The sequence below is a fragment of the Spermophilus citellus genome, assembly GCF_964194105.1.
Source record: "Spermophilus citellus genome assembly, chromosome: 13".
Lineage (NCBI taxonomy): Eukaryota > Metazoa > Chordata > Mammalia > Rodentia > Sciuridae > Spermophilus > Spermophilus citellus.
In genome coordinates this window covers 7,510,765-7,523,230 of record NC_138193.1, presented here as the reverse complement: position 1 = coordinate 7,523,230, position 12,466 = coordinate 7,510,765, and the positions used below count along the sequence as shown (strand labels likewise).

Sequence of the window (12,466 nt, the reverse complement as noted above, 5' to 3'; positions counted from 1 at the left end):
CACTAGGCCCCACCTCCTAAAGGGCATGTCCTAATGACCTAGCTTCCTCCCACTAGGCCCCACCTCCTAAAGGTTTTACCACCTCCCAGAAGTGCCACAGGCTGGGGACCAATCCTTTAGCACATGGGCCTTTGGGGAATATTTAAGATTTTAACCATAACAACCATCTTTTCTCTTTTCTCTCTGCCTCCCCATTTCCTTCTCCCCTTTCTTTTCCTCTTTTAACTCCCTTTTACTTTCCTATCTCATAATATGGATTACATTGATTTTTTTTAAAGACTTTTGATGCACTTGGCATCAATTAGGCATGGTGTTCGTTGATACGATCCAGTCTTTGGCTTTTGTAGAATAAGGGAAACGAGAGAAATACAGTGTCTAATTCTATTCATGAGAGAACTGCCAAATTGTAGGTCTTCTTACAGAACCTGGAATGTCCTGGGGATACTCAGACCTGGTGATTGTTCCTGGAAAAAATGTCACCAACAAGCCCTAGTGATGAGTTAAGATGCAGCATAACAAAGGACATTATTAGCACCATTTGTTCTTTGTGGACCATCTGATAGTCTGCTGTCAGCTCTGAGAGAGAACTCCATAAACTATTAAAATGACAAAGAACTTTCATCTGGATAAAGAAATAGAGTTTGGTTTAGCTAAATGGAAGACCATACAAATGAGAAAGGACAGCTTTCTGTGATGAATGGGCTGGATGGCTGTAAAGATCAACTTACAGAAGATTAATGGAAGGAAGATGTGTAATATCTGGACTTCCAGCTGTTGGGAGTGCTGGACTTATTGACATTGAAGATAAGCTTAGATAAAAGAAATTCAGTCCAAGTGGAGAGAAAATACTTTCAAATAAGCCTAATGCTAGCAACTAAATGAAGGCAGTAAATATATCTGTGGTTCCAGCTCATTTACTATTATAGAGGCTACAGATCATTGTAATGAACAGCAGATTATTAACCACAAAGTGCCCTATGCATCACAAGGAACTCAAGCCTCACTCTCCCACATCAAAAGAAATCCAGCTGCCTGATGGCACAGGAGCTTGTGTGCACCAGTTAGAGACCAAGCAAAGTGAGAGTATCTTGGGGGAGGTGAGGACTGTGTCCCCTCCTCATGACCTGGATGGGCTGACCAGTGCAGAAGGGTAGCAGAGTCAATATGTGATATTTGGGGGCCAGACAGGGAAAGGTGTGCAGCTTTGGGGTGGCTTCCTTGGAATGCTTACCTTCCAGGTGTTCCCCAGACCTGGCAGCATTCGGCCTAGGCACCAGGTGTATGAGGAAGACGCCTTCTGATTAGTTCAGGGACCTGCCTCCAAGTTACCTCCAGCTCCTGGAGTCTTCCCAGCTGACACCTCATGCACTGTAAAGAAGAGATGTCCCCTCCTTGGCACCCTGTCCAGATTCCTCATCCCTCCTTCCCAAAATCTGTGCACTTAATAAAGAGGTTGTTTAATGCCATTAAGTTTGGGTAGTTATGATGCAGCAATAGATAACAGAAAAGTATTTTAAAAACAACAAACATATCCCAGATAGAATTTGCCTTCAAAGAGCTTACAGTTTTAGCAGGGGTCAATGGGAAGTGCTCCAAACATGAAGCTTGGGGCTATGCTGAATTTCAAGCTGTACTTCACCTTTCCTAGCTCTGTGGCTCTGGGAGAGTGATGTCCTTTACTGCTGTGACACACAACTGAATCAGTCAGGGTCACTTCAGGTGAATTGGGGATGGCTACTAAATAACCACACAGAGACAGAAAAATACCTTTTCAGGAGTATAGTGACCTCAGCTCCCACAAAGGAGGCCTGAGAGGCACGCAAAAGAGAGAGACCATGCCTGAAACCCTCCTATTTACTGGGGAGAAGACATTTGAGAAAGTTCCACCCAAATAAGGCAAGGGATTGGGTTTTAGGGGGTTGCTTGGTGATGTCTTGTGGTCAGCAGATTGACTGACATCTTGGAAAGCCACAGCCATCTCAAGTGCTGTGTGGGGATCATAGACAGCGTGAGCGAAAAGGACATGTACGTCACACAGCCCAATCAGTTGGCAACGTCAGTCCAGTTCTCTCATACGCTCAAGTGCACATAGCTCACACACACAGCCCATGGCTGGCTTGTGACACTTTACGCTTCATGTCCCCATCTGTATAATAAGTATAACAACAGTAGTTTCTTCATAGGGGAGTTATTAAGAGTGTCAGACACGAAAGTCTTAGAGTGGCATCCATAAGTGCAGGTCATCGTTGACGGTACTGTGTACCAGGCACACTTATTCTGTGGCACATCTCAGGAAAAAGGGCTCCTGATCTTGACCATATCACTAGGTCATTTCTGTTTTGAGAAAACTCTCTCTGTGTAACAAATTTGATTAACAGTTCCCATGGTTTGACAGTGAGTTCACAACAGCTTCCCTTGCATCAGAATTTTGCCACTTTGTTTGGTTTGTCACCTACAATGAGAAATACATTTCACATCATGACCCAGGCACAAAAGCAAACCCTATGCAAATGCTCGTGAAACAACCCCAGGTCTTACTAGGTGCCGTGTAGTCTTAATTATTTTTTTCGATTCTGTTCTATTAGTTTTTTTCAAAATCCACTGAATTAATCTAATTTCACAACCTGGTAATGGGTCAACATCTGCAATTTGAAAAATCACACAATCAATGATAATTTTTAGATAGTTTCTGTGATGGTTACTCTTATGTGTCAACTTGACTGGGCTAAGGGATTCCCAGACAGCTGGGAGAGCACTGCTTCTGGTGCACCTGAATCAGTAGACTGAGTGGAGAAGATGGCGTTATGCCTGGTCATCTTTCAGTCTATTAAGGGCCCAAATTGAACAAAAGGATGGAGAATGGGAAAATTTATTCTCTCCCTTGAGCTAAGACATCCATCTTTTGTGCTTGGACATTGGCACTCCCAGTCCTGAGCCTTTGGACTCAGACTAGCACTAACACCATTCATTCCCCTCGTTCTTAGGTCCTTAGGCTTTGATGGCCATCAAACCACTGGCTTCAGGGTCTCCAGCTTGCAAATGGCGGATTATGAGCCTTCTCAGCTTCCATAATCACATTAGCCAGTTCCTCAGAATCAGTCTTGGCCTGTGAATCTCTAGTATTCTCTTGCTTCTGCTTCTCAATAGAGTCCTGACTAAGGCAGATTCTCTGCCCTAGACCTTTCATTGCTCTTGCTTTTGTTCATTCAACTCTTCTCCACTCTTTGTGAATCCCGCCCCTACAGGACTCCTGGTCTTCTGCCTCTCCTGCATGATTGCCAATTCTGAGTTCTGGCAGAGCCCTGGGCCTGTCCTGCTCAGCGATGCTGGATCTCACACCATTGAATGCCATGATCACTGTGTCAAGGCACTCCTTCTGTTTCCATGGGCCCCAGTACCATGTCCAACACAAAACAGGTGCCAGACAGGTTCTTTTGAGTTGATCGTAGAGCAGGAGTACTAACCTATATTTTTCTACTCATGTTATATGTGTGCTAAACAGTCAGTTGTTCTCAGGTGGTGTATAATTTGATGTTATTATTGATGATGATGCAATTTAAGTGTCAAGGAGAAGAGATTTGGCTAGCTTCCCTTTCTCTTGCATCTCCAGCCAACGACTCACACAGTTCTGAATCCTCACCTCTATAATAATGCCTATCTTTCTTGAAAGCTGCTTTCCCTTTATAACAACAGGGCATTTAAAATCAAAATCCAGAAAATGCCTCCCAATTAAAATTTTACGTGGCTTCTTGCTGCATGCCAGCTTCGTTACTGCTTTCTGTTGCTGCCCATTATGAATAATGACCCCAGGACGCATTTTGTAACGACAGCCATTAACAAACACACCATTTTGCTCCCATGAAACAAGCCACAGATCTGCTCACGTGACTCGGTGGACAGATTTTTTTTCTGTTCTTTTTTTTTTAATCTTTTTACAGAAAGTGGAAATTTTAGCAGAATGTAAATTAGAGCTTCTGCTGATCCTTTAGAGGACATCTCCATTTGGTTCATCATTCAAAAATATATTGATTCACTCTTTGGGTTGCCGTATCAATGAAATGAGAGGGTATTTGCACAGGAGTGTCCTGTGTTAATGCCATGACTTCAGATAAAAGGGATTACCTTCTCTTCAAGGGTTATCAGCGTAATGGAGTAGAAAGAATGGGGTTTTGTGTCACACAGAGTAAGGTGGTAAGTTCCAGGTCTGCACATTTATTAGCTAGTAACCAGAAACAATTTACTTTGACTCTTTTGAATCTTAGTCTCTTCATCTAAAAATGAGGACAATGAAAACTTCTCCTCTTATCTTTGGGGGATGTGTTACAAAATCTCCCCTGTGAATGTCTGAAGATATTCTGTCTACAGACACTACACTTTCTCTATACATACATGCTTGTGATAAAGTTCACCATAAATCAAGCACAGTACAGATAAAAATAATAATAATGCAGACTAAAATGGTTACACAGATATGCTACAATAAAAGTTATGGGAATGTGGTCTCTCAAAATGTACTATACTCATCCTTTCTCTTCTTGTAATGATGTGAGATGATGTGATGACTACATGGTGAGATGGAGGGAGGTGACACAGACACTTTGAGGCAGAATTAGGCCACTATGTAAGTTTACTTAAAAGCAGGGTCTGCGGTGCTATGACAGACAAGCTGATAACTGAGACAGAGGTAGAGTGACTAACGGGTGAATAATGTATACAGTGTGGATACACTGGACAAGGGGATGATTAACATCCCAAATGAGGATGGATTACATAAAATTTCTTCATGCTACTCAGAACAGTGCACAATTAAAAACTTATGAATTGCTCATTTAATATTTACAGTTTGGGCAGAGATACAACTGAACTGTTCACTGCAATTGACTATCTGTAACTGAAACCATGAAAAGCAAAGCTGTGGAAGGGTAGACTGCTGTACCTTTCACAACAAAGTGATAGAGAACAGTTGATGAGATGCAAAGTGGTCAGAAGCCATTCCTCGCTCATATCAGTGAAGCACATTATAAATAGCATCTGTTCTCCTTCTTGACTAAAACTGAGGAGGCCGAATACTGGCGGCTGAGTGAAAAGCAGCCTTCTGCCGGCTGGTCACTACCACACTGTGACCCAACTGGAAATCACTCAAACTTGATGAATGGGCCCAACAATTTTGAAATAAAAGTAGCCTTATTCAAAGAACAGATTACCATAAAAATCCTGACAGTGGGTATGGGACACAGAATCATAGGTACCAAAGATGTCTACTTCCTAATCTCTGGAACCTTGATTATTTTACAGTATGTGGCAAAAGGGGCTTTACAAGTGTAATTAAGAATCATGAAATGGGGAGATTTTGAACTAGTCACGTACAGTAGTGGAAGCCTGTAATCCTAGGGACTCTCAAGGCTGAGGCAGGAGGGTCACGGAATAGAGGCCAACCTTAGCAACTTAGACTGTCTGAAAAGGAGGATCAGAAATAGTTTGCAACAGATAACAATTTACACAGTTTTTCCCTAAGGTTATGCCAACTCACTCACTCTCTGTTGTCATATTGTCTGAAGATCTCTGAGCTACCTGGAGATGACAGTATGTTGAGTAGGCTACATAAGCAAGAGGTGGCTAGCACTGCCGCAGTCTGGCTGGGCACAAAATCACGAGCCACTCAAGAAGGAACAAACTTTATTTCCAAAACTCCCGCAAATCACGGAATCACGAGGCGTTCTCCCGGGACACACCACACCAACAGGAAATCCCTCCTCCGGAATTCCCTCCTACCGCACTTCCCCAACCAATGGGAACTCTCCGGGAGTTCCTTGAGAGCTCCAAAGTAGCAGGCCCCAAAGTAGCAGGCCTAGGCAGACAGCAGGGGTCTAATCTCCAATTGAATGCACATCTTAACATAACCTTTATCATCTCAATGGCTAGCTGGGGTCACCTTTCAACCAAAAATGCCAGGGGTCATTCCTACTTGGCTATGGCTCTTAGCATCTCCCCACTTCTGTTTAACTAAGCACCAAGCATGTGGCTTAGGGACTGTGCCTGGTAGGCTGTCCAATACTACATAGCACCCTGGAGGCCTTGGAGAGGAAGTGTGCTCCAGAGGGTGAGAGGCAACTCTGCAAAGACTCAAGGGCTGGTCCATCCCTAAAATATTTAAAGGTCTCTGTGGATAGAGACATGCCCTTCAGAATGAAAGATACATCATTCAATTTTACACCTTTGATGATGAAGAAGGTGGTGGACCTCCTGAATCTTGAGAGGCAGCCTATGTCATATACATATAAATGCCTCCCACATGTGAGTGGGACCCAGGACAAGAAAAGGCTCTGCATTGGTTCTAGGCTTCAGGATAAGCATTCATGCCATTAGGATCCTATGGTATCAGCAGTAGGAAAAGGTGACATGTTGAGTTTGTGAGAAGCCACAGTGGAGAAATCCTATCATCAGGTTCAGTAGCAGGGCCATCCTATCAGCTATGGTTTGAATTTGTCCCCTGAAAGTTTGTGCATTGGAATCTTAATCTCCAAACTTATCTATTGGTGACATTTGGAGGGGGTATTTGAGAGGCATTTAGGGTTAGAGGAGGTATGAGGAGGAGTCTTCCATGACAGGATTAATGGCTTAATGAAAAGAGGAAGAAAGACTCTAGCTAGTGCACTTGCTCTCTCACCATGTGGTGCCCTCTGCCTTGTTATGACACATCCAGAAGGCCCTCCCCAAACACCAGTCCCCTTGATATTGCACTTCCCAGCCCTCCACAGCAGTGTGGAAGAAATTTCTTTTCCTTAAAAATTATTCAGTCTGAGATATTCTGTTGTAGCACCATAAAATGATTTAAGACACTATCTGCAGTGGAGAGGAACACAGCTTTGGAAAAATGACTTCTGCCATGCTGCCATGTCCTGTGAGAGTCATGTTTTCTGACCACAGAGAGCAAGTGACCAGTAGAGGGCACTGCTTCTCATGAGTTGAGTCCTGACAGTCCCTCCATGTCATAAGATTGGGTGGACTTGAGAGCAACCATTTGTAAGATCTTAGATAAAATTGTTAGCTGCAGGGTTGAGCAGGATCAGGACTAGAGAGCCAGCAATCTGCATGGACAGGAATCCCACACTTTGGTGCTCCCGATTCCCCTAATTTCAGCTCACATCTCTGGCTATGAGTATGCGCACGGGTGTGGAAGTCTTTTGCAACAAAAGGAGGAGGAAGAGAAAGCCTGGAGGTGGGTACAGAGATGGGCTGGGTTGGCATATACATGGAAACTGCAGATGGACAGTAAGCACACTACTTTCAAGGGGGACCTTGAAAGACAGTGGCAAGGCAAAACCTTCCCAAAGATCAGGTCTTTGGGCAGTACACCCGATCACTGACTGTATGAAAAGGGAAGTAACACATTTAGAATTCGTTAGTGGTGAATTGTGGACTTGACTAGTCAAGAGTTCAGAAGGATAAGGTTGGAAGATCAAGCACAAAAAGGTCTGGGGTAAAGTCATGTGGATGGACGGATGGGAGGGATTGTGAAGAGAGAAGATACTTGTAAGACAAGACATCCTACACAAGTGTATATCCATCATGGAAGAGGCGCTCAATGGTCAACGTTATTGACATTTGGGGCTAATAATTCCTGGCTCTGGAGGACTGTCCTTTGCATCAGAGGATGTCTAGCAGCAACTGGAGGCTACCGGCAACTTCCCACATGTGACAAACAAATGTTGTAAGTATTACCAAGTGTCCCTGAGAGGAGGTGGGACAAAATTCTCCCATAACCATCACAGTAAACAACCAAATAGACAAAATGACTCAAACATTTGATGGCAATGGGTGTCTATCAGTGATCGTCCTCGTGCTGGGAGGGTGAGCACATGAATTAAATGGCCACCATATCTTATCAGAGTGGGAGGCTACACGTGGGTACAGCAGAGACTCCCATTTACTAAAACTGATTTTGCTACTGTCTCTGGCGGATATTTGACCTGCCAGAAACAAGAGACCAAAGTAAACCTCCAATATGGCACCACTACTCAAAAAGAGTTTAAGGGGTCACTCGGTGGCAAGATGATTCCATTCATTTCCACAGGAAATATACACACTCTGGGAGTGAGTTTGCATTTTCTGTTCAGGTGCCCTCAACACCATGCAAAGGCTCCCATAATGTTTGATTCACTGGTATGTGATTCTTTATCAATCCTGTATTTGTATTTTGATGTTTTCCCATCTGGGGCTATCCCTGAGAAAACAGTCTCTCTTAATGCTAGCCAGTTCTTAGAGATAGTAAATAACTCATCCATGAGTGTAACTTTCAAATGCAAACTGACCAATCCAGAGCCATATCTCTGAGCACCTTCTCTATCAGGTTCTTATACTCTGCCTTAATCACCCTGGGGCCAGGTACGTGACACCTAGCGACTACTCTTACACTCCAGAGACCCTGAAATTATTCTAGCCAGCCAATTCCAAGCCTGCCTACTTTGCCTCACTCATTCCTTCCTGTGGAAGCTGCAATCATGGCTTTTGCTCAGTCCTGATGTTTCTCTGTGTACCCCCCCCCACTGCACTGTGCCATGCCCCTTTCTCTTGGAAATTGCAGTAAACTGTCTTTTCTCCAAGAGCTGGCTCTAGATTTGTTGGCGTTAACATAACCTGAATAATAATAAAACTATCTATTTTTCTTTAAAAAACATTTCAACATGTAGTCATTGTACACACTTATGAGGGTACAGTGGAATATTTTAATACCTGTACACATGTGTACTGATCAAATCAGACAATTAACATTTCTTTCTTATTATAATTTCTTTGGATTTGGAGGCTTTCAGCTCCTCTTTTCTAATTCTTCATAAAACATGTAACAGGTTACTGTGATCTATAGTCACCCTGCCATGCTGTCAAGCACTAGAACTTGTGAAAACAGATCCTACATAGCATCAGAAAGGGGGACCTATTTTACAGTAGAGGAGACATGTCTATGACTGTGGGACCCCACTGGTTGTATCACAAATCAGTTTCCTCTCGGGGAGAGAGGTGAAGTCCACTGAAATCCTGGAGGAACTACACCTACCTGAGCAGGGTGAGGGGTGAATGTGATGGGCATGCAGATGTGCTGCCTCCTCCAAGGCAAGATCCTGCACTGTGTGCCCAGCCTGTGCAGCAAACAGCCTCCATCCATCAGCTCCTTCAGGGTCCTCTGCAGATGCAGAGCTGCCTGGCCTGAGGCCATGTTGGCATGAAAGCTGCCTCCATCTGGTGATTGAGTAAGGTGGCCTAAGAAGGCACAGCCACTCTTGTGCTCTACAGGACAATCCTTCCAGATTAGCTACCGCTTCGGGGTCTTGAATGCAGTTCCACCTCCCTCTCTGCTTAATTCTTACTCCTCCTGTTCCTTTCACAGGTATTGATCACTGTATTAGTCAGCATGAGCTGCTATAACAAAGTACCACAGACTGGGTGGCTTAAATAGCAGAAATTTATATTTTTTTACAATCCTAGAGGCTATAAATCCAAGGTGAAAGTGCTAGCAGGTTTGGCTTCTTCTGAAGCCTTTCTCCTTGGCTTATAGAAGTCCATCTTTTCCTTTGTGTGTGTCTGTGTCCTGATTTCCTTTTTTTGTAGAAGGACACCAATCATATTGTTAGAAAGCTGAGGCTTTCCAGGAAACTGAGGCAACACAAAGACCCCTCCCCTTCAACTCCGTTTTTTTGCTATCAAGTCAGAAACATTTCAGACATGTCACTCAGAGTAACAGAGTTTACTGAAGGGATAGGAAAAGGGGAAGGAGACACTCAAGGGAGAGAGTGGGTCCTCTCGGAAAGGACAGGAACATGGACCTCTCTTGAGCTCCAGTTTTATCGGGGGTCCCAGAGAAGTTTCCAGAGAGGTCCGCCCAGGTCCACCTCATGACTTTTGACGGACAGCAGGGTGACTTCAGACTTTCAAGTCCCCACTGCCATGGCAACTCTAGGTCACCTTGGCCCCTGCTGACTGGTTCTAGTGGGAGTTTTAACCGTAAATTCTTACAGGTTTTATGGTCAGGAGGAATCATTCTTATGCCTCTGAGTTTCAGGATCTGGTCTATCAAAAGGGTCACAAAGTTCTCCTTCTTTAGGGTAACTTGGGTTCCTCTCATCAACATGATTTTGGGCCTGCATTTTCTACTGCAGGTAACAGGTAATTTGCTAAGGAATGTGACATCTCCTGTCCACTTAGGCCAGGCAGGGCTGCAGGTAAATTGCTTCTGGGAAAGAAAATATGTGGGGGTCAGCTTGGTGGGCCCATGTCATAGAATGATTCTCTTAATCTTTTGTTCCCACCATTTGCACCTGTCTGTCCCTGGAACAAGTCAGCCTACAGAAATCTCTAATGAACTTCCTGGAGCTCAATCCCAGCTTTGGCTTCTAGAACACCCAGCCTGGGACACGGAGCCAACACATTAAGTCTAATGCTGATGGGCTTCACCTGATCTGGTCTTGGGTTTCTTGCCTTCTGGTCTACCCCATCCCTGCCCCTCAACCTGCTCCCTCACTTCGTGTACAAGCTAGCTCCTCCTGCAGGAAACAACTTAGAATCTTCATATTGGTATCTAAATATTTCTTTAACTTTCCCCTTTCCAACTCCATTTCCCCACCTTACATTTATCATCATGCTTTGCCTGGACTTTTGCAAGAGCATCCTAAGTGGCCCCTCTCCCTCCTGTCTTGTCCATGTTTAATTCATTTCCTGTCTGCAGCCTGAGTGAGCTTTCTGCAGAATGCCACAGGCAGAATGTTTTCCTGATATTAAACTGCTGTTGTTTTTCTTCCTTGAGATGATGTAGGCTCTCCTTGCATTGAATCCGTGGCAGTCAGAGCTTGAGAAGGAGATTGCAAGACCTAGATAAAGGAGTATCTGCTGAGTTTGCATGACAAATGAGATATTTTAAGTCCAACGCAGGAATGCATTCTTTTAAATTCAGCTGCAGTGGGAAAGAAAAGATTCGTTTTTTTAAATTTTCTTCTGTTTCAAAACATTCCTTTGCACACCTAGAGCCAAGTGCAGGGTCCTGAGCTCAGTCTGCTGAGAACCCAGAGAAGCAGCCACAGATTACTCACTGAGAGGACCAACGGGGAGCCTGGGGTGGGGGGAGTAGGGATGGCAGAAGAGAGGGCACGACCACAATCAGATGCCAAGAGGAAGGGCAGGCTTGGAGTGGGCCCACCCTTACCCGTGTCCCCTCATGCCTGGAACTTCTAGACAGCAATGGCAGAAACCACAGGATAGAGAGAGGCTGTCTCTATCCTCTGTCAGAAATTTATTTTCTTACAATCCTAGAGGCTAGAAGTCCAAAAATCAAGGTGCTAGCAGGATTGGCTTCATCTGAAGTCTTTCTTCTTGGCTTAGGATGTCCACCTTTTCCTGTGTCTTCATAGCATTTCCTTGTGTGTGTCTGTGTCCTTATAGCTTCATGGACTTCCTTCCTCTCCCCCCTCCCTTCCTCTCCCCCCTTCCTCTTCTCTTCCTTCCTCTTCCTTATCCACCCTTTTCTCTCTCTCTCTCTCTCTCTTCCCTTTCGTTCCTCTTTTCCATTCACATTTCAGTTAACAGTGTGTAAAATTTGACCCTTCAGCAAGGAAAAATCTGACCATACCACTTTTCTGCCAATATCCTTCTGCTCTCTTCTGGTAGTTAAAACAACAAACAAACAAAAGAAAGAAAATACAAAATTTTGCTACACAGAAGGCTGAGGAAGTTAGCAGCGGCTTTGCGGTTTCCATCATGGGATTTGGAAGTAGGACACTGGGAAGGACCACAGTGGTATTTGCCATGTGAATGTTGACTTGTTCTTTTAATTAGCTGATGAATCACAAAGAGAGGGTTTAGCAGTTGGACTACTTGTTTGTGCCTATGTTGGTTTGACCCCCTTTGCCTATGAGGGTGAACAGATTAGTTATGAATATAATAATGGTTGTGGGTGGACTCCAGGGCATCTCCCCAGGATCCTCATATCCTGATGTATAATCTTTCCTTTTAGAAGGTGGAGACCTGTGGTAACAACTGAATTAGCCAAGAAAGAGAGATGAGAAAAGCTAATCTTTAGACTGGTGAGCAGCAATCTTCTAGAAGGCAAAGACACCTTCCCAGATATTAATGCAAATATGTTTGCATCTAAGATGGTAAGTGGGACATGCACAGCATCCAGGAAGCACTGGGAAGCACTGGCTTCTCCTGCTTCAAGGAAGAGTATGAGAAGTCGAGGTGAGAGTGAGGGGGTTAAGGAACTTTTTTTAACCTGTCTTCTATTGAGTAGTCCTGTACCTGTTCTCTGGGGCTAGATGTCAGCTAAGAAGTGGTGTTCAGGACCCAGGATAGCATCTAAGTTTTTTTGGTTTTTTGGGTTTTTTTCAAATAGGCACTTTTTCTGCCTGAAATGAATTTTCAGAATATTAAACACATGCATAATCAAATTTAAGTGCAAACCCACATTTGAAAGTCAAAT

At 44.0% G+C, this 12,466-nt stretch overlaps 1 protein-coding gene across 1 annotated transcript in view; it reads right to left on the bottom strand.

Annotated features, from left to right (window-relative positions):
• Positions 1-1,253: 1,253 nt before the first annotated feature.
• Positions 1,254-12,466, bottom strand: part of MRPS9 (mitochondrial ribosomal protein S9) — a 115,443-nt gene continuing 104,230 nt past the window's right edge. The window contains exon 11 of the mRNA XM_081264680.1: positions 1,254-1,368. Coding sequence (XP_081120806.1) covers positions 1,307-1,368 — 62 coding nt within the window. The 3' untranslated portion in view covers positions 1,254-1,306. The remainder of the gene's footprint in view (positions 1,369-12,466) is intronic.